At 49.4% G+C, this 23479-nt stretch overlaps 1 protein-coding gene and 1 long non-coding RNA gene across 2 annotated transcripts; one reads left to right on the top strand and one right to left on the bottom strand.

The window, feature by feature from the left end:
* Positions 1-12623: 12623 nt before the first annotated feature.
* LOC149126422 (uncharacterized) lies at positions 12624-14810 on the bottom strand. The gene is made up of 2 exons (XR_016233391.1): positions 14607-14810; positions 12624-13554 (listed from the first exon to the last, which is right to left on the bottom strand). It is a non-coding gene; the product is annotated as an uncharacterized LOC149126422 (long non-coding RNA).
* LOC138849777 (UL16-binding protein 1-like) lies at positions 14701-20642 on the top strand. Its single transcript, XM_089332355.1, has 5 exons — positions 14701-14810; positions 16940-17197; positions 17588-17863; positions 18683-18814; positions 19615-20642. Exons 1-4 carry the CDS (start codon positions 14723-14725, stop codon positions 18805-18807), a joined length of 747 nt encoding a protein of 248 aa, XP_089188481.1. The 5' UTR covers positions 14701-14722; the 3' UTR covers positions 18808-18814; positions 19615-20642.
* The last annotated feature ends 2837 nt before the right edge of the window (positions 20643-23479 follow it).

Genomic DNA, 23479 nt, shown 5'->3' with positions numbered 1-23479 from the left:
GGTATTTCTGCTCACTTCTCCTAGACAGGCTAGCTTAAGAAAAGACCACGTGCCTTAAAAGATAATGTGATTATGGGGGTGGGAGGGAAGCAAAAGAGCAGTAGGCTAGTGCTAGTTTCAGGAGGGAGGCAGGAAGCAAACGTGCAGGAGGCTGGAAGATGCCCCCCCCACCCCCCCGAGCTGGCTTCCTTGTGCTGCTCAAGCGCAGTTGCCGTGTGTGGCCTTGAGTGGACGTGAGGTTGCAGCTGGCCCCCAAGAACCTTCCAGACAGGTCTGCTGAAGCTGCTCCTTCTCAGGCCATGCCCCCAGGTGGTGTTTGCATATGATGGAGCTTGTGGGTTTGTTGTCGTTGTTGTTGCCTATTTTCTAAAGGAAGAAATAACAAGAGTTGCCAGAAGGAGGAATTCTGAATTCTGTAGTGAGTGGTCCATCCTCATTCACTGCGACTGCTGTGGAATGGACGGGACGAGGGCTTGGTCTTGAAGAGTTACCGGAAGTATCCCCAGTGCGGGGTCAGGGGGTCAGGTCAAGACTGGGCTTCGGAGACCAGCCAGGGATTTGCAGTGGTTGAAAGCCGCCTTCACAGGAAAAGGGACACAGGGAAGAAACAGGGACAGTACCCGGGAACTTGGCTTTGCCTTCTGGGAGTGGCTTGCCCAGTTTCCTGAAGACTTTCTGACGTTAGCAAAAGGATTTTCCCTGCTTTTGCAGAGAATCCAGCTTGAATGAATCTGAGCTGTGTGCGAGCATAACCGTGCCCACCTGGCCAGAAATTCCAGGGAAGATGCAGGAAGAGGGTTGTGGGCGGCCCTCCAAGAGGAGATGGAAGCCCCGGAGCTGCTCGGCCCGGAAGGCTGTGCTGCGGAGCTCGGGTGCTCGGCCCTTCTGCCTGCATTTGCTCTGCTGCCTCTGCACCCAGGACCCCAGCTGCACTCAGCCGGAGTGGGATAAGGACGACACAATTGCAGTCAAGGGGAGGCATCAGAGGGTTTCATGGCACAGTGCAGGGAGGCTGCATCCCGTATCAGAGAACCCGTCTGAGTCTTGGTTGCTGTTTCCAGTTCAGCTTCCTGCAGATGTGACCTGGGAGTCAGCAGACGGTGGCTTAAGCACTTGGGTCCCTGCCACCCACATGGGAGACTCGGATGGAATTCTGGCTCTGGCCTGGTCCCGCTGGTCCTGGCTGTTCTTGGCATCTGGGGAGTGAACCAGTGGATGGCAGGTTTCTCTCTCTCGCTAGCTGCCTTTTGAGTAAGTAAAAACAAACTTTCTTTTTTAAAGCAGAATTGGAGCATCAGTCTGTGTTATGTGTAACTTGGTCAACTGCAGTTTTCATCACCGAGGGTGCTGTGGGCAGGTGAAGAATGCATTCCTGGAGGAGCTCTCGCCCAGTGATGGGGGGGGGGCACGAGGACACGTGGGACAGGCGGGTGGGCGCCCTGAAGGAGCTGTCTCCCAGTGACAGGGGGGTGGTGGGGGTGGGCACGAGGACAGGTGGGACAGGCAGGTGAGCGTCCTGAAGGAGCTGTCTCCCAGTGACGGGGGGGGGGGGGCACGAGGACAGGTGGGACAGGCAGGTGAGCGTCCTGGAGGAGCTGTCTCCCAGTGACAGGGGGGTGGTGGGGGTGGGCACGAGGACAGGCATGACAGGCAGGTGAGCGTCCTGTGGGAAACCTGGAAGAAGCTCCTGGCTCCTGGCTTCGGATTGGTGCAGCTCTGGCCATTGCAGCCAATTTGGGAGTGAACCAGCGGATGGAAGACACCTCTCTTTCTCTCTCTCTCTCTCTCTCTGTATGTATGTGTGTAACTCTGACTTTCAAATACATAAATAAAGTCTTTTTTAAACTTTTATTTAATGAATATAAATTTCCAAAGTACAGCTTATGGAGTACAATGGCTTCCCCCCCATTACTTCCCTTCCACCGCAACCCTCCCCTTTCCCGCTCCCTCTCCCCTTCAATTGACATCAAGATTCATTTTCAATTCTCTTTATATACAGATCAGTTTAGCATGTATTAAGTAAAGATTTCAACAGTTTGCACCCACATAGAAACACAAAGTGAAAAATACTGTTTGAGTACTAGTTATAGCATTAAATCACACTGTACAGCTCATTAAGCGCAGAGATCCTACATGAGGAGTAAGTGCACAGTGACTCCTGTTGTTGACTTAACAAATTGACACGCTTGTTTATGGCATCAGTAATCACCCTAGGCTCTTGTCATGAGTGCCAAGGCTATGGAAGCCTTTTGAGTTCACCGACTCTGATCATATTTAGGCAAGGTCGTAGTCAGAATGGCAGTTCTCTCCTCCCTTCAGAGAAAGGTACCTCCTTCTTTGATGACCTGTTCTTTCCTCTGGGATCTCACTCACGGAGATCTTTCATTTAGGTCATTTTTTTTTTTTTTGCCAGAGTTTCTTGGCGTTCCATGCCTGAAATACTCTCATGGGCTTTTCAGCCGATCTGCATGCCTTAAGGGCTGATTCTGAGGCCAGAGTGCAGTTGGTTCACCCTCCTATGGCCTCCACGGCTGGCGCACCGCACTGATCTGAAGGTAGGAGCCAGGTGCTTCTCCTGGTCTCCCATGGGTTGCAGGGCCCAAGCACTTGGGCCATCCTCCACTGCACTCCTGGGCCACAGCAGAGAGCTGGCCTGGAAGAGGGGCAACCGGGACTAGAACCCGGTGTTCTGGCGCCACTAGGCAGAGGATTAGCCTAGTGAGCCACGGCGCCAGCCTAGATATCCCTTTATTTTCAGCCCATTTATATCTCTGGATCTAAGTAAGTCTCCTGGAGCTAGCATAGGTTTTTATCATTGCCTTTTGACACTTTGCTGATTGGAGAGTTTAATTCATTCATGTTTGCAGTAATTCCTGATAAGGCAGAGCAACTTCTTTCTGCTGTTAGTTTTCTGTATGTGCTATCAGTTTTCATCACTCATTTCCTGCGTTCCTGCTTTCTTTTGTGTTTGGTTGATTTTTTTTGAGGTGAAATGTTTTAATTCCCTTCTCATTTGCTTTTGTATGTATTCTGCAGTTGTCTTGGGGGCTACATTCTACATTCTGTAGATGTAATACTCTCGTTTGAATTTTTGCCAGCTTAACTTCAGTAAGATCCTACAACCACATTCCTATTCCTCTCCATCTCCAATCGTTTTGTTATTGATACCACAAAATGATATATTTATACATCGTATGTCCAAAAACATCAACTACTGATCGCTTTTTCATACATCAAAATGTAGAGTTACAAATCAAGGTTGCAACAACCAGAGCTTTAGAGCTACTAATAGTTTCCTTAAAAAGTGTTAACCTCTTAAATCCTGTAGAGAACAAGAAATGGAGCTACAACAACACACAGTAGAGCAACACGAACTCTTACAGTGCTTACGTGTGTACCTTCTCTGAGAGCCTTGTTTCCTCGTGTGGCTTCGTACTACTTAGTGTCCCTTTATTTCACCTTACTGGGCTCCCTTACACAGTCTGGCAGGGCGAGTCTAGTGAGGCAGACCTTCCTCAGCTTTGTTGACCTGTGAGTGTCTTCACTCCTCTCTCACTTAGGAAGGAGTGCTTTTCCAGAGGTGGGATTCCTGGAGGACGGTTGCTAGCACTTTGCCTCCTGAGCAGGTGGGTCCCTCTCCTGACCTGAAGCTTCCAACAGCAATCTGCTGCTGAGCTCACTCGGGCTCCCTTGTGTGGGAGGAGCCACTTCTCTCTCGCTGCTTTGAAGATTTTGCCTTTGCTTGCAGGTTGGTCGTGGTGTGTCTTTGCAGGAGTCTCTTGGAGGTCGTTGGATTTCTTGCACGTTTATATGGAAGGCTGACCTCCAATCTGGGACGTGTTCAACCAGTATTTCTTCAGAGAATCGCCTCTCCCCTCTGCCTCTCTGCTCCTCTGGGCTCCACAGAGCACACACGTGGGACGCTAGGCTGTGTGCACAGTGTTCCTCAGAGACGATCGTCTCAATTGTCCAACTTTCACTTCTCTGATTCCTTCTCCTGCCCTCTCCAATCTGTGTTCCAGTCCCTCTAGGGGGCTTTTCATTTTTTTTTTTTGTATTTTTAAGCTCTAGAATTCATTTTTTGGTCCTTTTTGAGGTTCTCTGTTTCTTTATTGAAACTTCCAATTTCTCATGCATTTTCCCTTTTTTAAAACAATATTTTATTTATTTTTTTTATTTATTTGAGAGGTAGAGATACAGACAGTGAGAGGGAGAGACAGAGAGAAAGGTCTCTGTCCGCCGGTTCACTCCCCAAATGGCCGTTATGGCTGGAGCCAGGAGCCACGAGCTTCCTTTCAGTCTCCCATGCAGGTGCAGGGGCCCAAGGACTTGGGCCATCCTCTACTGTCTTCCCAGGCCACAGAAGAGAGCTGGATTGTAAGAGGAGCAGCCGGGACTAGAACTGGTGCCCATATGGGATGCTGGCGGCGCAGGTGGAGGATTAACCTACCTTGCCACAGCACGGGCCCCGCATTGTTTTCTTAACTTTCTCTCTGTGCCTTTATTTGTCTTTCTGATCTTTAAGAGCGTTGTTTTAACGTCTGTATAGCAAGCCTGCCTTCCTATCTTTCTTGGAGATGGTGTATTTTTTTTCATTGAATGAGGCTTTTTTAATTTCTTTGTATGTCTTGTGATGTTCTTATAAAAACGGGACAGTGGAACCTACTGATGTAGTAACTCTGAACGTCGGATTCTCTCCTTTCCACAGGGTCTGCTGGTGTTTGTTCTTTGATTTTGATCGCCTTTCTCTGGGACAGGAAACAGGCTGAGGTGTAAGGGCCTTTTTGAGACTCTGCGTTTCTGTGTGTGTATATGTTGTGAATTTCTGTATTTTCTCATAGCTTCCTCAAGTACCTAAGTAAAAGTAGATCTGCTAGTTGATCCAGCTATTCCAAATCTGGGAATATATCCAAAAGAACTGAGATCAGCATTTAAAAGAAATGCCTGCACTCCTATGTTCAGTGCAGCAGTATTCACGAAAACCAAGTTATGAAATCAACCTAAGTGTCCACTGATGTGTGAATGCATAAGGAAAATGTGGTCTATGTACACAATGGTGTATTAGTCATAAAAAGAAGGAAGGAAATGCTGACATCTGTAGCAAAATGGGTGGGATTGGAGATCATTATGTTAAGTGAAATATCCCAGATGCAGAAAGACGAATACGGTATGCTTTTTCTCATATGTGGAAGCTAACAAAACAGTTGACCTGAACTTAGCATAGTGATTGCTACAGGCTGGGGAGGGTGGGGGAAGAGGGCTAGAAGGAGGTCAGGTAATAGGTGCTAAGACACAGACAGAGCGAGCCGGTTGCTATGGCCCAAGCATGGGGGATGACTAATGTCTTGCATACAAGAACTAGAAGGAATGGGACGGTGGGGGCCAAACATGGAGCAAGGATGAGGAGAACAAACAGCAGCTTGCCAGGCATGACTGGCTTATGCCGTCTGTGCACTGAAGTATTGTTCTGTACCTCATCAAAGGAAACAAGTACTACACCTTAACCAAAGATTTTAGCTTGGGGCTGGCGCTGTGGCTCAGCAGGTTAAGCTGCTGCCTGTGATGCCAACATCCCATACTAGCACCGATTTGAGTCCCGGTTGCTCTGCTTTCCATCTAGCTTCCTGCTAATGTGCTTGGGAGAGCAGTGGAAGAGGGTGGCTCTGGCCTGGCCCAGCTTTGGCTTTTGTGGGCATCTGGAGAATGAACCAGTGGATAGAAGATCTCTCTCTCTCTCTCTTTCTCTGTGTGTGTGTGTGTGTGTGTGGTTGTGTGCCTGCCTTTCCCTCTTTCTCTCTCACTCTTTCAAATAAATAAATCTCATAAACAAGTAAAAATTTAAATAATTTAAATGAAAAATTTTTCAATGAAAATTATTACCTCTGCATACCTCACTCCAAACTGGCCTTCACAAGCCGGTTCAGGAATCTCTTCTAGGACTGCCATCAAACTCACAGGAGTGGGCTTCGCATACTCCCGAGCAAACAGGGCTTCACTTTGCCCTCCAATTAGGGGTGACCGGCACCTGATGGGCTTGGTTTTCCTCCAAACATCCTCCAGAACACAAGACCAGCAGTCACAACTTTATCCAGCCTGCGATATCCATAGTGAGAGGTGCAGAAACCTAATTCCACTGTGGAACACTGCTGTCCTTGTTCCTAATACAGCGCCCATGAGACCTTGTGTGTAACACGTAGCATACTCCCCACAGTGGCTCAGTACTCCTATTTGCAGAGTGCTCAGAGTTCTGTAATGTGAATATCTTGAGCCAGAAAGCTGAAGTTGAGAACGCTGAGAATTCTTCCTCTTTTTGCTACTCCCTCTGAGAATTTCCATTTTTCCCTTTACAAGGTTTGTTCTGTCCTTTTGAGTTTCAGAGTCACTCCCCTCACCTAAAAGCTAGAATTCTTTTTTAAAATGACTTTATTTATTTATTTATTTATTTATTTATTTTAAAGTCAGAGTTACACAAAGAGAGGAGAGGCAGAGAAATAGAGAGAGAGAGAGAGAGAGAGAGAGAGAGAGAGGTGTTTTCCATCCTCTGCTGGTTCTCTCCCCAATTGGCTGCAACAGCCAGAGCTGCGCCGATCCGAAGCCAAGAGCCAGGAGCTTCCTCCAGGCCTCCTACGTGTGTGCAGGGACCCAAGGACTTGGGTCATCTTCTACTGCTTTCCCAGGCCACAGCAGAGGGCTGGATCGGAAGTGGGGCAGTCAGGACTGGAACCGGCACCCATTTGGGTTGCCGGCACTGCAAGCAGCGGCTTTATCTGCTACGCCACAGCGCCGGCCCCAAGCTAGAATTCCTGACCACACTGTCCTTAGGCAGAAGTGAACAATGCTTGAGGCTGCAAATATCCAAATGGCATCAGAGAAGCAGAATTTCTGAAGCCGTGAGTGGTGGTGAAGATTAACGGCAAGAACCAGACATGAGAAGAGACTGTTTATAACCGCTTGTATTTATGATTATAAAATTGATACGAGGTCATCATGACCTTTTGAAAATTACACATATTAGAGGTCTGTGCTGTGGCGCAGGCAGTTAAAGCCCTGGCCTGCAGCACCAGCTTCCCGTATGGGCACCAGTTCGAGTCCTGGCTGTGCCACTTCCAATCCAGCTTTCTGCTATGGCCTGGGAAAGTGGGAGAAGATGGCCCAAGTCCTTGGGCCCCTGCACCCGTGTGGGAGACTAGGAAGAAGCTCCTGGGTCCTGGCTTCAGATCAGCTCAGCTCTGACCATTGCAGTCATCTGGGGAGTGAACCAATGGATGCAAGACCTCTCTCTCTCTCTCTCTCTCTGTAACTCTGTCTTTCAAATAAATAAAATAAATCTTAAAAAAAGGAACATTACACATATCAAAGAACTAAATAAAATCAATGTAAGCTAACTCAGTTACCTGAGCTATATTTCCTTTCAGGGGTCTCACGCAAGTCTGGACGCATTTATTTAAAAATGTTAGTGTAGGGATTGGAGTTGCGGTACAGTGGGTTACACTGCTGCTTGTGACAGCAGCATCCTATATCAGAGTCCCAGCTACTCTGCTTCTGACCTAGTTCCCTACAAATACGCCTGCAAGGGCAGTGGAAGATGCCCCAAGTGCCTGGACCCTGCCACCCATGTGGGAGACCCAAATGGAGTTCTTGGCTCCTGGCTTCAGTCTGCCCAAGATCAGGCTGTTAAGGCCATTTGGGAAGTGAAGTGATGGTTGGAAGCTCTCTCTTTTTCTCTTCCTGTTGCTCTTTCAAATAAATTAATCCAAAAAGAGTTAAAAATTACCGTGATGCGTATACTTTATGACATAACTTTTTCACTAAGCATTATATACATTTTTTAAAGATTTATTTATTTATTTGAAAGGCAGAGTTACAGGGCCAGTGTTATAGCATAACAGATTAAGCTGCTGCCTGTGACACAGGCTCTGGTTGGAGTCCCAGCTGCTCTACTTCTGATCCAGCTCCATGCTAATGTGCCTGGGAAAGTAGTGGAGGAGGGCACAAGCCCTTGGACCCCTGCACCCATGTGGGAGACCCAATTGAAGTTCTTTGTTCTTGGCTTCAGCCTGGCGTAGCCCTGGCCATTGTGGCCATTTGGAGTGTGAAACAGCAGATGGGAGATCACTCTTCCTCTCCTTTTCAAATAAAGTATAGATCTTAAAAAAAAAAAGCAGAATTACACACAGAGATAGATAGCTTCCATCTGCTGGTTCATTGCCCAGATGACCACAAAAGCATGGCCAGGGCTGCTCATAAGCAGAGCAGAGATTTGCATATCTTGTGATGTGGTCGTTCCAGAGAATGTTGTGCTAAAACCGTGATTGAGAGGAGCTTCGTGCTGCAGTGTGAGCGCTCACCTGGTTACGGCAGAGTGCACAGAACCTTCTCTGCGTTCTGAAAGTAAGCACTTGCACATACATATGCACATTTTGTTAAAAAGAAAACTCAGTGGTCCATGAACCTCTTTCCAATTGGCTTATGCACTTCTAGGAAAAACAAACCAACTTGAAAAGCCACAGAGCAAAGCCTTAGTGAGAAACCTGTTCTGAGATTAGTGTGCATCATCAGCAGTAGTTAAAGTAGGGGCGGCGCTGTGGCCCAGCAGGGAAAGCTGCGGCCTACAGTGCGCAGATCCCACATGAGCAATGCCTGGATTCTGAGTGTTACAGAAACCCGGGCTGGGAAAACTGGCCCCGAGACAGCGGAGGGTGGAAAACAGCTTTTTTTTTTTTTTTTAACTTTTATTTAATAAATATAACTTTCCAAAGTACAACTTTTGGATTATAGTGGCTTTTCCCCCCATAACCACCCTCCCACCCACAACCATCCCATCTCCCACTCCAATCCCATTCTTCATCAAGATTCATTTTCAAGTATCTTTATATACAGAAAATCAATTTAGCAGATACTAAGTAAAGATTTCAACAGTTTGCACCCATACAGAAACACAAAGTATAAAGTACTGTTTGAGTAGTAGTTTTACCATTAGTTCGCATAGTACAACACATTAAGGACAGAGATCCTACCTAAGGAGTAAGTGCACAGTGACTTCCATTGTTGATTGAACAATTCACACTCTTATTTATGATGTCAGTAATCACCCGAGGCTCTTGTCATGAGTTGCCAAGACTAGGGAAGCATTTTGAGTTCGCCGACTCTGATCATATTTAGACAAGGTCATAGTCAAAGTGGAAGTTCTCTCCTCCCTTCAGAGAAAGGTACCTCCTTCTTTGATGGCCTGTTCATTCCACTGGGATCTCACTCACAGAGATCTTTAGGTCATTTTTTTTTTGCCAGAGTGTCTTGGCTTTCCATGCCTGAAATACTCTCATGGGCTTTTTAGCCAGATCTGAATGCATTAAGGACTGATTCTGAGGCCAGAGTGCTGGGAAAACAGCTTTTTAATGCCCGCCGCCTCGGTGGGAATCATTTCCTGAGACTGAGCCTGGAACCCAGGTTTCTCACCATATTTGTGGGTTCATCAGCCTCATGCAGTAACCAATACAGCACTGGTGGGTTTAAACTGCAGCCCAAGTGACTTAGGACCATGTTGGTGGGTCCCGTGTGTTTGTAAAGGAGACACCTGGGGCAGATTTCTAGGACGGATTTATGACTGGAGTTACAGAGGCAGAGCCTAGGACACCTTCCCTCCCTAGACAGGATAACTGTGGGCAGCTGCTTCAGACAAGTGCAAGCAGCCACTTTCAAGGCTGTGTTGGGGTCCTGCCTTCCTTCCTCTCTGCAGCCTCCTTTCCTCTTGCTGGCGGCTCCACTTCCCACCCAGCTCCCTGCTATGGCCTGGGAAAAGCAGCGGATGACGGCCCAAGTGCTCGGGCCCCTGCACTCACGTGGGAGACCTGGAGGAAGCTCCTGGCTTCCACTCCGCCTTGCCCTGGCCATTGTGACCATCAGGGGTGTGAACCAGCAGATGGAAGACCCCTCTGTCTCTGTCTCTTCCTTTCTGTCTGTAACTCTGCCTTTCAAATAAACAAATTTACAAAAGTCAAGCTGAGATTACCAACAGCAAGGATATAAAATGTGGAGGGGTTACGACAAGATTCACTTAGCATCGAGTACCGCTGTGTGAGGTTATGCAATGAAATTAGTGTGTAGAGAGGTTAGTTTTATTTTGCTTTTGATATTCAGAGATCGCTTTTTGTCAAATTTGATTTGACGTCTTATTCTGTAAAATATTGAAACACCCCCAAAGTCAAATTTACAGAAGCAGATGTGCTCAAACAAGCCCAGCTTCTAAGTCTGCGGAAAGACTGCGTAGTGAGTGAGCATCTCTCTGTGAGACTGTCCCCATTACGGCCTCCCTCACCCCCAGCCTGGCCCCGCCCTCAGGACAGCTCCTCTGCCTTCCTCCCTCTTCTTGCTGGTCCCCACACTGGTATGCAGCAACTTCCTCTCATTCCTTTGTCGATCTGATCTCTTTTCCCACCCAAATAAGTGGTCATAGTTCTTCAGGCTCAGGCCCAATGTCATCCCCCCTCAAGTTTCCCAGTGTTTCCCAGAAAGAATTGACTTTCTTCCCTCTGGGTGCTAAGAGCGTCACCGTGATGTGGGTGCCCGCGAGCTGTCTGCCTCCTGGACTGGGCTGCCCAGCTCTCTGAGCAGAGGGGAGACTCTCGGAGAAGCATTTGCACACAGTAAGTGCTTAGACCTGACGACCTGATGGAGGACTTGCAGTGTGGAATTACCGTGGAGGCTGTAGGTCCTGCAGAAGGGATCTCCCTTAGTTCTCAGACCTGACAAGCTTTCATTGTCTGCAACCCCTCCAAGCTCATGGGCCATTGCCCCAACCACAGCTCAATTCCCTTGAGCCCTTCTCCTGCGCCTGTACCTCCTCCTCTGGACTCCAGGACGTGGGCAGTGCTGGCTGAGTGGGAGAGGGGAGGACACCTGTGCTGAGGGGTTTGGGGGAACCCCGTGTATGAGCCCAGCCACCACCAAGAGCAGAAGTGAGACCAAAGAAAGAGGACAGAAGCGCCATCTTGGGCAGAAGCAACATGATGGGTGCCCATGCCAGAAAGACTGGCGAAAAGAGGCTTTATGGGAAAAAGGTGGCCTGTGGCTAGACGGAGTGCACCTGGACTTTCTCAAGAACTGTGAAAGTTTGTCTTGGTTTTCCATCACCTGTTTTTGGGAACCGATGAGAGAAGTGCAAGATAGTGAATCATCAGGAGTAGAACCGTAGTCATTGAAAAATGTTGGCAGGCTATGGAAATCTTACGCGGGAACTTTTCCTTTAAACATTAGATTGCATATTTTTGTGCCAATAAACATGTCTCACTCTGGGAAACAAAAAGAAGACCTAAATGAAAGATCTCTGAGAGTGAGATCCCAGTGGAAAGAACAGGGCCATCAAAGAAGGAGGTACCTTTCTCTGAAGGAAGGAGAGAACTTCTACTTTGACTATGACCCTGTCGGAATAATAACGAAGTCAGTGAACCCAAAGGCTTCCATAGCCTTGGCAACTCATGACTAGAGCCTAGGGAGATTACTGACGCCATAAACAAGAGTGTCAAATTGTTAAGTCAACAACAGGAGTCACTGTGCACTTACTTCTCATGTAGGATCTGTCCTTAATGTGTTGTCCAATGTGAAGTAATGCTATAATTAGTACTGAAACAGTATTTTTACACTTTGTGTTTCTGTGTGGGTGCAAACTGATGAAATCTTTACTTAATATATACTAAATCCATCTTCTGTATATAAGGAGAATTGAAAATGAATCTTGATGTGAATGGAATGGGAGAGGGAGCGGGAGATGGGAGGGGTGTGAGTGGGAGGAAAATCATGGTGGGGGGGAAGCCAATGTAATCCATAAACTGTACTTTGGAAATTTATATTTACTAAATAAAAAAAAGAAAGAAAAAAATAAATAAATATATCTCAAAATGATTAGTTTTTGTAAAAAAATTTATTTACTTTTTTAAAAGGCAGAGAGAAAGAGAGAGAGAGAGAGAGAGAGAGAGATCTTCCCTATGATAGCTTACTTACCAAAATGGCTACAATGTCCAGGGCTGGGCCAGGCTGAAACCAGGAGCCTGGAGCTTCATTTGGGCCTCCCACATGGGTGCAGGGGCTCAAGCACTTGGACCATCTTCTGCTGCTTTCCCAGGCCACAGCAGGGAACTGGTTGTCCATATGGGATCCTGGTGTCTCAGCAGTGGCTTAATCCACTGTGCCACAACACCAGCCCCTATATTTACTTCCTCATGTTAGTATATTCACATTTCATAATCAAACCAATAGGTAATTGGCATACATTCTCATGGGCCACATGGCTAAGATTAGAACTTTTCATACAAAAATTAATGTTCTTAATTTTACACTGACATTTCAGGCTCTTGATAAAATAGTGTCACATTGTCTTTCAGAAAAGTGACATCATTTTTAATCCTACTATAAGTATATATTCCACTGTCCTCTGCCTAAGCTAGGTCTTAATAGTGACAAGTATTTGGCTAGTGTTTCAACCTGTGAAATGACATGTTTGTAAATTGTTTTCAATTCTTATATCAATTCTGTATCTATATTATTTTTCAATAATTGCCTAGAGGTTTAGCCAGGGATGGTTATTGCAGCATTTTGTTTTTGTTACAGTAATTAACTGGAGACAGGTGTTTTTTTTTTTTTTTAAGATTTGTTTATTTATTTAAAAAGGCAGAGTTACAGAGATGCAGAGACAGAGAGAGAGGTCTTCCATCCCCTGGTTAACTTCCCCAGATGACTGCCATAGCCAGAGCTGAGCCAATGGAAGCCAGGAGCCAGGAGCTTCTTCCAGGTCTCCCACGTGGCTGCAGGGGCCCAAGCACTTGGGCCATCTTCTACTGCTTTCCCAGGCCACAGCAGAGAGCTGGATGGGAAGTGGAGCTGCCGGGACTCAAACCAGCACCCATATGGGATGCCGGCACTGCAGTGGGCGGCTTTACCCGCTACACCACAGCGCCAGCCCCTGGCGACAGTCTTTCACTTCATGAACAGATGAGGACGGATTACCTACAGTGTGATACAGTCACGCTGCCACCAACGCCAGGCAGAGTTGAAAAGAAGTAAATCCGTTCTTGGAGGATGTTCAGGACGTACTGTTCTGATTTACAAGCCAGCGACAGCGGAGCCTGTAGCTATATTTTCAAAAATGAGCATCGTGCTGCGGAGGGTAGCTCGCTTGGCGCACGGGAGGGCGCGGCTGGAGCGCAGCTAGTCGCCCTGGCTCACGCGCAGCTAGTCCCGCTGTCTCTCAATTCCTGTAACCTGCCACTCTTGCCTTGGGGCAGCGGCACCCAACACCACAGAGTCAAGGTCGCGTGGGCGGAGAGCCGCGGTGTGCCCAGGAAGCTGGCAGTGCAAGACTGGAAATATGAAAAGGCTGTTAGAATATACAGGCATGTGTGTAGCTCAGAGAGAATAAAAGGACTGTTTCGTGTCATGACTGCTCGTTGGCTTCCTCTTCATGAACTTCCCTGTGCCATTCTGTGCATAGGACGAAGCAGAACCAAGGCCATGCAAGTGACCACACTATTTGGCATCATCAATATGATCTTCAAAGAACATCTAAAAAGGAATTTTGAAGGAAAAAAAGATAACTTTAACCAAAAAGTACCCTTTGTAGTTTATTTTTCAAGTATCTGACTGTGAACTACAATGACTCTTCTCTCTGGTGTTCCCTTGAGACCATACATTTAAGTTCAATGAATAAAACTGCTGTCCCTCAGGAAGTCCAGGGCTCAAAAGAGACTCAAGAAAGAGACTACTTAGAAAGTGTGTGTTTTCCCCATTCACATTTAGACCACTTTTATCAGGATGTATAAGCATGGAAAAATAGACATTTTTTCATGTCATTAATTTAATAATAATATTAAACAGCAGAAGTGGTGAAAATAGCCAATGGTGGTGGGGATAAAACCTGTGCAAGGCTGAAAGAGCTAAAAATAAACTCCAAACATATTCTGGACAGCTAAACCCAAACATTCCCACTAAGTTATCGTCCTTGAAAAAGGCAGGAAAATAAAAAAGATAACAAATTAGTGCCAAAAAGCCACCACTGATTAACCATGAAGGCATTTTGAAAATGGAAATGTGGAAAAATGCAAAAGGCTGCTTTAAACAGGACAGCGAAATCACTTCGGAATCTGACTTGGAGAACAGCTTTAAGGCTTTCTGTTATGCACACCGTGGTCTGGGCCACCGTGCAGGTGCTGGACTCTGGCCTTTGGATTGGACAGAAGCGTCCCAAGGAGCAACTCCACTGGCCACTCGCTGCGCAGCCTCCACCCCCCTTTAACACCAGAGCCCTGTTAGCTCTGAGCACTCAGGGCAGGACAGGGTAGTTTGAGTTGTCAGGCAGGGGAATGAGCTTCTCACTTGCTGCCCCTCCAACTACTGAAAACAAACAAACAAACAAAAAAACTGCTCAAAAAGACGTGCGAGCAGAAAATAAGAAAAAGAGACATGAGGAATCTCACGCACATTTAAGGAAAGCAGCAACCTTCAACAATAGCGCTAGAATTTACCTTGTGGGAGACAGCCCTGCCCTCTGTTTTAGACTCAGACTCAATGCTAGCCTGAAACTTGAAAGAGGAAGTTGTAAGGAGCCTGACAATTACCTCAGAGCGACGGAAGGTCCTCTCTCCCGTCCACCAATAACCGCCCTTGAAAGAGGGGAGTTGGGGTCCTTAAATACCAGCTCTCACACGCCTCCAGAGCTGACACTCACTCCAGGATGGAGCTGCTGCCCGGGCACCGCTTCCCTTCCCTGCTGCTTCTACTGCTGCCTCTGCTGGCAGCCGGGCTCTGGGCGCCGCTGGCTGGTGAGTGCTTTCAGGGCAGGGCACAGGGCAGGGAGAGAGGGTGGGGACCTCCTCGCGGGCCTGCGCTTCTCTGTGGAGGCTTCTCCCAGAAGTCACAGGAGGAGGATGGGAGGGGGTGTGGAAACTGCTGGAGCCCCAGCCCCGTCCTCCGAAACTGGGTGCTGAGCCTGGATGAGTGCGGACCCTGCACGGAGGCGACCGCGGCCATCCCCCTCCCTGCCTGCATCCACAAACTCCCCCTCCGACCCACCTGTGTCCACTCACTGCCTCACCGCTCACAGCCTCATCAGGCCACGGCCCTCCTGAGTTGCTGAGTCCCTGTGAGCCTCTGAGCCAGTCTCAGCACGGGACCAGGAACGCTGGGCTTCCAGTCCAATCTGTCCCTTTTTCATCGGGCGGGTCCTGACTTCTCCCCTACCCCTTGGCGCCTATCCTCTGCCTGAGGACGCCCCAGGCAAGCAAATCCCCAGCCCAGGATCCTAAGTCTAAGGGGTGGGGACACCATCCCGCACCCCCCCCCCCGCCCCTTTCAGGCAACTTCTGCAATTCCCCTGGCTGCTGGGAGACAGCACTGTAGAAGATGAGCTTTTTTTTTTTTCACACAGGAGTTGGCCAACTTGTGTAAAGGGTGACTGTACAAGTCTGAGTCATCTGTTTCCCCAGCTGCTCAATTTTTCTTGGTGGCCTCAGTGACATCACCAGCCAGGGACAACTTGCAAAGGAACTAGGGCCCAGATCTGAGCAGGGTCCCATTTGCCCACCCCAGTTTGTGGCATCTACAGTGCCCCGGCTGTTGGAGCCCCAGCCCGCAGGGTGTCCTTATTGAGTGGTCTCGGGTGCGTGGGTGAGAGTCAGCAGCAGATTCTGTCCTGCGGTGGCTTTTGGTGGCCGCAGGGAGAGGAGTGGGGTCCTGTGGTTGCAGCATTACTGCTACTCCTGTGCTGTCCAGCGGGGTCCTGGGTCCACATGGGGACACTCCCTGCAGCCGAGGAGTGGTGCTGCCTTGCACTGGCATCAGTGGACAGGCTCCCTGCTCCTGCACCCCACCAGGAGTTCGTCAGAGGCAAGGGGCATGGGTGGCTCCAGCTCAGGAAACTGAAGATCTGGGCTCGAGTTCTGTGATTTACCCAGGACCAGTGTCCATGGGATGCGCGTGGAGATTGCGGTTCCTGGTGGTGGATGTTGGAGTCCTCGTGTGCTTATTCCCCGAGTTACCCAGGCTTTTCTACAACCAGAGTCCTGCAGTAAAAGCTGTTGCTGTCTCTCACTGTAAACCTGTGACTGCCTTGACCTTTCCTAAGAAAGAGTTTCCTCTCCTCTCACTGGGTCCCGCTCAGTGCTGCTGTTTTCAGTCCTCGTCTGGACAGGAGATTTGGCCTCAGGTGCGGGTAGGGGAGGCGGTCATCATCCAGCCACTGTGCTAACTGCTTCTGCCAGCTTCTTCCCGGTGTGTGGTGTCAGCCCTGGTTGGGTCCACGTAGGAGCATGTGTGCGTGCACTCAGGTGACAGGTGCACTCCTGTATGTCCACCTGTCTGTTCACACTCTTCTCTGTAGGACCCCCCAGCTGACTGATCTGCCCTGATCGCCCACTCCTGCCATACTCTGGAAACCGTGTTTCTCAATGCTTCCCTCCTATGCACACCTGTCTTGGTCTTTCTTTTGCCTCTTGGAGTCAGTTCGGCTAGAAGCTCGGAGAAGACAGTGGCTGTCCAGGGACCACCCACACCAGGCTTCCCCTGCTGCTGCCTGGGCCAGCATCGTCTGCGCCAGCTTTCTGGAATGTCCATGTGGTTTGCACTTTCTTATCACGTGGTGTCGGAGTTTCTGTTCAGATGCGTGTGAGCTTAGGTACTGTGTATGCTTACACAGGACTCCTGTCACCAGCCCCCTCCGAGTCTAGTGGGCCATGTGAGGACCCTGTGTACTTGGTCAGAGCACCTGAATGAATTACAAGGAGCACAGGTGGCAGAAAGTCGGGAGCCAGTGATGGAGTTGCAATGGCGGGAATTGATTTCCATGCGTCCCATCCCTGCCCTTCAGGTGGGCTCCTTAGACTTGGAGCTGGGGGAGAGGTTGAGTGTGAGTCCTTTTTCATCCCCACACCTCACTCGTGTTTCTCTTCCACAGATGCTCACTCCCTTTGCTACAACATAACTGTTAATCCCAAGGCCAGACCCAGACAGCAACGGTGTGATGTTCAGGTTCACGTGGATGACAGGAGGATTCTGCACTGTGATTGCAGCTTCACTCAGATCAGCTTTTTTGACCCCCTTGGGAGGGAAGTGGATGCCATTGACAACTGGGCAGAGCAGACAGAAATGCTGCGAGACGTGGTGGACACCCTCAACCAGCAAGTGGTCGAAATGAAACATTCCACAAGCAAGGGTGAGCCTGAAAGTCCCTGGGCAGAGGGCAGGTTTGTGAACCAGGACTGAAGATTTCCATGTGCAGAAATGGATACTGGGGTTCCTTTGGAGGCCCAGCAACAGGGCAGGAGTGGTAGGACATCAGGGCGAGGCGATGAAAAGGGGACGGGAGTGGAGGATCCCAGGTGGGGCAAAGGGTCTGTCAAGACTGATCTGGGCATGGGGAGTTCCTTATGTTTCTGTGAAGCTGCAAGTTGGCCCCACTCAAGTGCCCCAGGAGGAAGTGCAGGATGCAGAGGACAGAGCAGGGCCAGGAGATACCAGAGGGACGGTTGGGAGAAGTGGATCCCAGGTGGGGCAGAGGACCTGTCAAGACTGATCTCTGACAATGTCTTTCCAATGGGGGCAGATCCCCCGAGCTTGCAGGGCAGGATGTGCTGCTGGCATGGAGCCAGCGGCGGCAGGCACGGGTCTTGGCAGTTCAGCTTCGGTGGACAGATCGGCCTCCTCTTTGACCCAAACGCCAGAAAGTGGGCAGAGGTTCATCCTGGGGCCAGCTGGAATAAGACGACCTGGGAGAATGACAGGCAGCTGACTGACAAATTAAGCAGGGTGTCCATAGGAGACTGCCCAAGGTGGCTGGGGAAATTCTTGTTGCCCTGGAAGGTGATGTTGGAGACTACAGGTAACTAGGGATGGGGTGGCGGGAAGGGGTGCTCTCTGGAGATGAGATGACGCCACCGTAGTGTGTGCATGCAAGGTGTGGGTGCTGTGTGCATGTGAGTGTGCTGTACCGGGGTGTGTGTGCATGCCAGGATATGGGTGTGTGTGCATGTAAGGGTGTAGATGCTGGTGCGTGTGGTGTGGGAATGTGGGTGTGTATGAATGAGAGTGTGGGTGTGACGATTTATGTGTGCTGTGTGAGCCTGTGAGTGTCCTGTGCTGTGTGTGTGCCAGGGTAGGGTTCTGTGTGCAGGTGTGTGTGAGCCTGAGTGTCTGAAAACATGATCCAGTGTGATGTGCCCCTCCCTATGACAACAGCAGCATCCATCGCTGTGCCTTCCCTCACACCTCTCCTCCTCCTCCTGCTCATCTCTTCCTCACGGTGTGTATTTCAGTCCCCTTACATGCCCTCCTGCTGGCATCCACCCGTGCCTGTCGCTGTTTCTAGACCTTCTCCCATCGCCATCCCCTCTTCCTAGAATACCAGTTCTCCCATTTCTCTGCTCTCTCTCTTTGGTCCTTCAGAACCATCTCCAGGTCCAGCTCCTGCCCCCCTTCCTGGCCACCACCCAGGAGGGATGGTCTGCATGGTCACCCTGGCTTCCTCTCTGGCAGATCTTTCCCATCCTCCCTCCATGCTACTCCAGGACCTGTCACAGCAGCTGCTCAGTATAGGTGCCAGCTGTGTGCACGGCTGCCTTTAACAGGAGCAGGAGCTGGAAGGCCTCTCCTGGGGTTTGGAGTCTGGATGGGGGCCTCCAGTCTTCTGCTTCCATTTCAGCGCGGCCACCCACAACCTTAGGAGTAGTTGCATCCAAGGCCACGGCCACCATGCCCATGCCCTGGGCCTTTCTCCTGCTCCTCACCAGCTCAGTCCTCCTTCTCGTGCAAGGGGAGCCATTCTGAGTGACAGGTATGGAGGGCAGCATTGGGAGGGAAGCAGAGGGCAGATGGGATTGGGTGGGATGATGCCAGAGGGAATTCCCCAAGTCCAGTCCTGTCCCCTGGACTGCACTGTCTCATTCTGGAAATGAGACGAGGAAATCAGTCCTCATGTCCCTCAGTAGCATTAACTGGGACCAGCTCAGCCCTGAGTTCTAATGAATTCTCACTGTCAGGAGCCAGCCTGGTGGAGGGGGGGGGGCCCTTTCCTACACCAGGTTCAGCAGCTGGTTCATGGCCTGTGGGTTGAAGAAGGCTTAGCCAGCTCAGGATTGTGTAGCGCAGATTCAGGGCCCAGTCACGGGATATTGGGGCACAGGAACACAGGCATAGGGTTTGTGGGCAGCAAGCAGCATGGACACTCCACTCGAGGAGTCGTTGTCAGAGATTCCATCCTCAAAGCAAAGAGGATGCTGACCCCTTCCCAGGATGAGGGGTGGGAAGGATTTTGTAACCCAGCTCCTAAGGCAGAGGGCAGGGCGTTCCTGGTACCAGAGAACCTGTAAAAGGTCTTGGTCCCCCTGCAGGAAGAGAACTCTGGGATGCTCCAAGGTTAAAATGAACAAGCAAGGTCTGTTGTAAGCAAAGTCAACTCTCAGGGCAGGAGAGCGGGTGGGCAGGTGTACAGCATCTGTGCTGAGAATCTGAGGAAGATTCCTTCTTTATTGCATCTGATGGGGGGGGGTGGAGAATTCCTGAGATGGGAGGAGGACTCTAGGAGTAGTCGGGGCTGTCCTGGAGCAGGGCATCACCTGTCTTTTCTCTAACCAGGGCCTCTCTCATCTGTGATGCTGGAATCACAACCACAGTGACCGCACTGCTGATATGACACTGCCTATCTGGGACCTTCACCACTGGGTGCCTTTGGAGTTGTTGGGCCGTGGAAAGTGCTTGCAGCCCTCTTGGGCCTCTGGGGTCTACTCACGTCGAGCTGTGTGCATTGAGAGCTCCCCTACCCAGGGACTTTGGCCTCTGACTTCTTCTTCTGGGAAGCAGGACAAGCCTCTGTCTCCTGTGACCTCATCAGGCTGAGGAAGGATGTAGGCCCTGCCTAGCCCAGGAGCCCAGATTCCGTGCTGAGTGGTCCAGAGTCTGTATATGGAAGCGTTAGGCTTGAGGGAACAAGGGAAGTCCTAGGAAACTTGGTCGAAGAGACCCTTTTATTTTTTAAGCTTTGTATCATTGACACCTGGAATAGCCCAGTTTAAGATCCAAGTTATAAAGAGAAACACGGAATATAAGAAGGAGAGTGACTGCAAGCAGCCGTGCCAGTGAGAGTTTGAATCCAGACTGCAAGACAGTGCCTGTGCCCTCCTTCTCGTGTTAGTTTTTTACCATTTTGTTTTTATGTATTGATTCTGTATTTTAACCTGTCATGAGCCATTAGCCCAAGTTCAGGAACATTGGTGCTATGACTTGGATCTCATCTCTTCACTAGCTGTGCTTGTCATTCCCTGTTCTACCAATGGCCCAGCGACCCAATGCAGCACACTCCACTGTGGGAGATCCCGTGAGACTGCCTGCCTAGCCCATGCAGTTATCTGAGTGCTGGCAGGCCCAGGAGCCCCAGGCACGTTTCCCCCAGCCCTGCCTCTGCCAATCAGGTAAACCGCTCCTGGGTGTGGCCCAGGCCCACCTGGAAAGCTAGGAGCCTATGTGACCTTCAAGCTGATTGAGAAGCATAGTGGCACCAATACCACCTTCAGCTATAGAATTAGTGCTGCCCTGAATCAGTTATGCGCCCTCTGCCTGCCCTTTACAAGGTGTGCTTGGTGCTAATAAAGCTGTCGTGTGCCCTGAAACTTGTCTCTGGTGTGTCATATGGAAGAGTGCTGGTGCCCCACCCATGCCGACAGTGTGCGGGACTCCCAGGATGAGCCCGCTACTGGCACCCAATGTGAGGTGTGAATGCAGGTGCAGGCCCACAATGCCTGTCTGCTAGGTGAAGAGGGTACCTCTGTCCCCTTCTAGGGACTGCAGACACATTCGTTGGCTCCCCATGTGGACATGGTTAATAATGGCTGGCCAAGGTTTCTAACTTTACTTATCTTTCTACCTCCACCCTGTCCCTTATGTGTGCACTGTGTTTGAGCACCATCCCAGGAAGGAAGCTCCCATGGGGATAGTGAGACTGCCCTGGGCACCTGGTCGCAGCATAGGACCTGGATCAGAGAGTGCATGCTACTCCATCCCTGTAGGCTGGGCCTTCCAGCTGCTCCAGGGAAGCTGGATAGGGAGCTTGGGGGATGCATGCCAGGGGGAGGGGTGCATTCCTAGGGAGCCCAGGTGAAATCTGAAACCCCAGACTCCTCTCTCCCCAGTTTCAGGCTAGCTTGGGTTCCTTGCAGGACAGAGCCACTCTCAGAACACCTACCTGGCTTTTTAAGGGCTTGGCCTCACCCTGCCAGAGGAAAAAGCGAGGCTGCTCTGTGGCTTGTAAGCTTTTCCACTCTAAGCAAGCTCTCTAGGATGGATCATTTGTGTTAGCAGCCTTCATTTACGTTTTGACAAATTTATATTTTGATGGGATTGAGGATTTTGCCAACATTGGACTGAAAAAAATAATTAGTGTGACAACATAGGAGATGGTATATCAAATAGACCCCAAGGGCCGACAAATGTATTTTGAGCTAGTCAGTGTGTCTCAGAATGGCAGATACAATAAGAATTGAGTTTATTATTTTAGAATCAGTAGGACAAGCAGAAAAATGACAAAGGATCTTAAGACCACATTGCCAAGGGAGGGAAGTTGAAAACTATTGATGTTGGTGGATAGCAAATGCTGAAGGTAGTAGCACCGTAGAGGGAAAATGAGGGCAAACATAACTGGTTGGACTCCTGCATGCACACGGGCAATCTAATATGGAATGGTTGGGCGCGGTTCCAAGATGGCAGAATAGGGAGGGAGCTTACTGATCTAGTCCAGGAGATGATAATACAAAAAGTGGAGATAGTATAGTCTCAAGGAAGAGTTAGGGACAAAACGGCAGAGGAAGCTATTCTGAAATTAAGGGACACGATGGACCTACGTGGAGGGTGTGGGCACCCACAGCTCGGGACTCCAGCTGCTGAGTGCCTCTGCACCAGCGCTGGAAAGTGAGGTGAGGTGACACCGCAGTAGCTGGAGACACTGGCAATAAGCGGCAGGAGGGGCTGGCACTGTGGCTCACTTGGTTAATCCTCTGCCTATGGTGCCGGCATCCCATATGGGCACCGGGTTCTAGTCCTGGTTGCTCCTCTTCCAGTCCAGCTCTCTGCTGTGGCCTGGGAGTGCAGTGGAGGATGGCCCAAGCGCTAGGGCTGCTGCACTCGCATGGGAGACCAGGAAGAAGCACCTGGCTTCTGGCTTCATATTGGCACAGCTCCGGCCGTGGTGGACATTTGGAGGAAGACCTTTCTCTCTGTCTCTCTCTCTCTCACTGTCTATAACTCTACCTGTCAAATAAATTTTTAAAAAGTGGCAGGAAGTGCCTAGAGGGAATGAGGCTTGAAGCCCTGTGGGGGAAAGTATACCTGCCTAACTAGAGGAGAGAAAAAATAAAAGGCATAGTACGGACACATTTCTCTCTCTCTGATCACCTTACAAAGGCATACAAGCTGATAGAGCAGGCACCACTTTGGACATACGTAAGAGCTGTGCCAGCTTGTGTCTGTGCCTGGCAATCAGCTGAGTGTAGAAACATGACTCTTGTGGGGACTGACTCTGGTGGGGAGTAATAACAGGAGGCTAAGACCTAGTGACTGTGTTGGACTTCTGAACCAGCATTATGAAAAAACAAAAACAAAAACAAAACAAAAAAACTGAGGGTTTGTGTGTCAGAACTCACGGTGTGGCTGTGACTTTGAGTAGTCGTGGTAGGGGACATCACAAGCTCAGGGAGTCCTGGTTACTCAGTGAAAGACATTGGGGAATCTGAACTTACACTGAGGACTACACAGATCCTTTGTGTGGTCCTTGGGACAGAGCAGACGAATATTACACCCACTGGGGCTAGTGCTCAGGCACTGGTTTCCATTGAGAAGAGCTCAGCTGATCACAATTACTTCCCTTCAGATTAAAAAAAGAGAAGATTTATCGCTCCAAACCTGAGTGTGTCACCTTAGGCGTGCACTTAATCCTGGAGAACTGAACACAGCTCTCTACCCACACCCAACTACAAGCCTCTAGAGATTTGTGAAGGCAGACAATCACTTATCTACAGAGTCATAGTACAACAAGTATCGCCATAAATGCTGAACAACAAACACAACAATATAAGAAATCAGAAAGACAACATGATACTCCTAAAAGAACAAAATACTTCAATACAAGATTATGAAGATGATGAGATAGAAGAAATGCAAGAAATGGAACTCAAAAAATTGATGATATGATACTTAGAAGTAATCAAAAGCAAACACACGAACTACAGAAATCCATGCAGGACACGAAAGAAACTCTCTCTCATGAAATTGAAATCTTAGAAGGAATCAAAACGAAATGAATAATTAAATAGAACAAATAAAAAAGGTAGTTGAGAGCCTTAAAAACAGAATTAGAGGCCAGCGCCATGACTCACTAGTCTAATCCTCCCCCTAAGGCACTGGCAGCCCGGGATCTATTCCCAGCTGGGGTGCCGGTTCTGTCCCGGTTGCT

This window comes from Oryctolagus cuniculus, chromosome 5 (assembly GCF_051225735.1).
Source record: "Oryctolagus cuniculus isolate XC-2025 breed Fujian yellow rabbit chromosome 5, ASM5122573v1, whole genome shotgun sequence".
NCBI lineage: Eukaryota > Metazoa > Chordata > Mammalia > Lagomorpha > Leporidae > Oryctolagus > Oryctolagus cuniculus.
The sequence above is the reverse complement of the archived record's forward strand: the minus strand, read 5'-3'. Positions and strand labels throughout refer to the sequence as shown.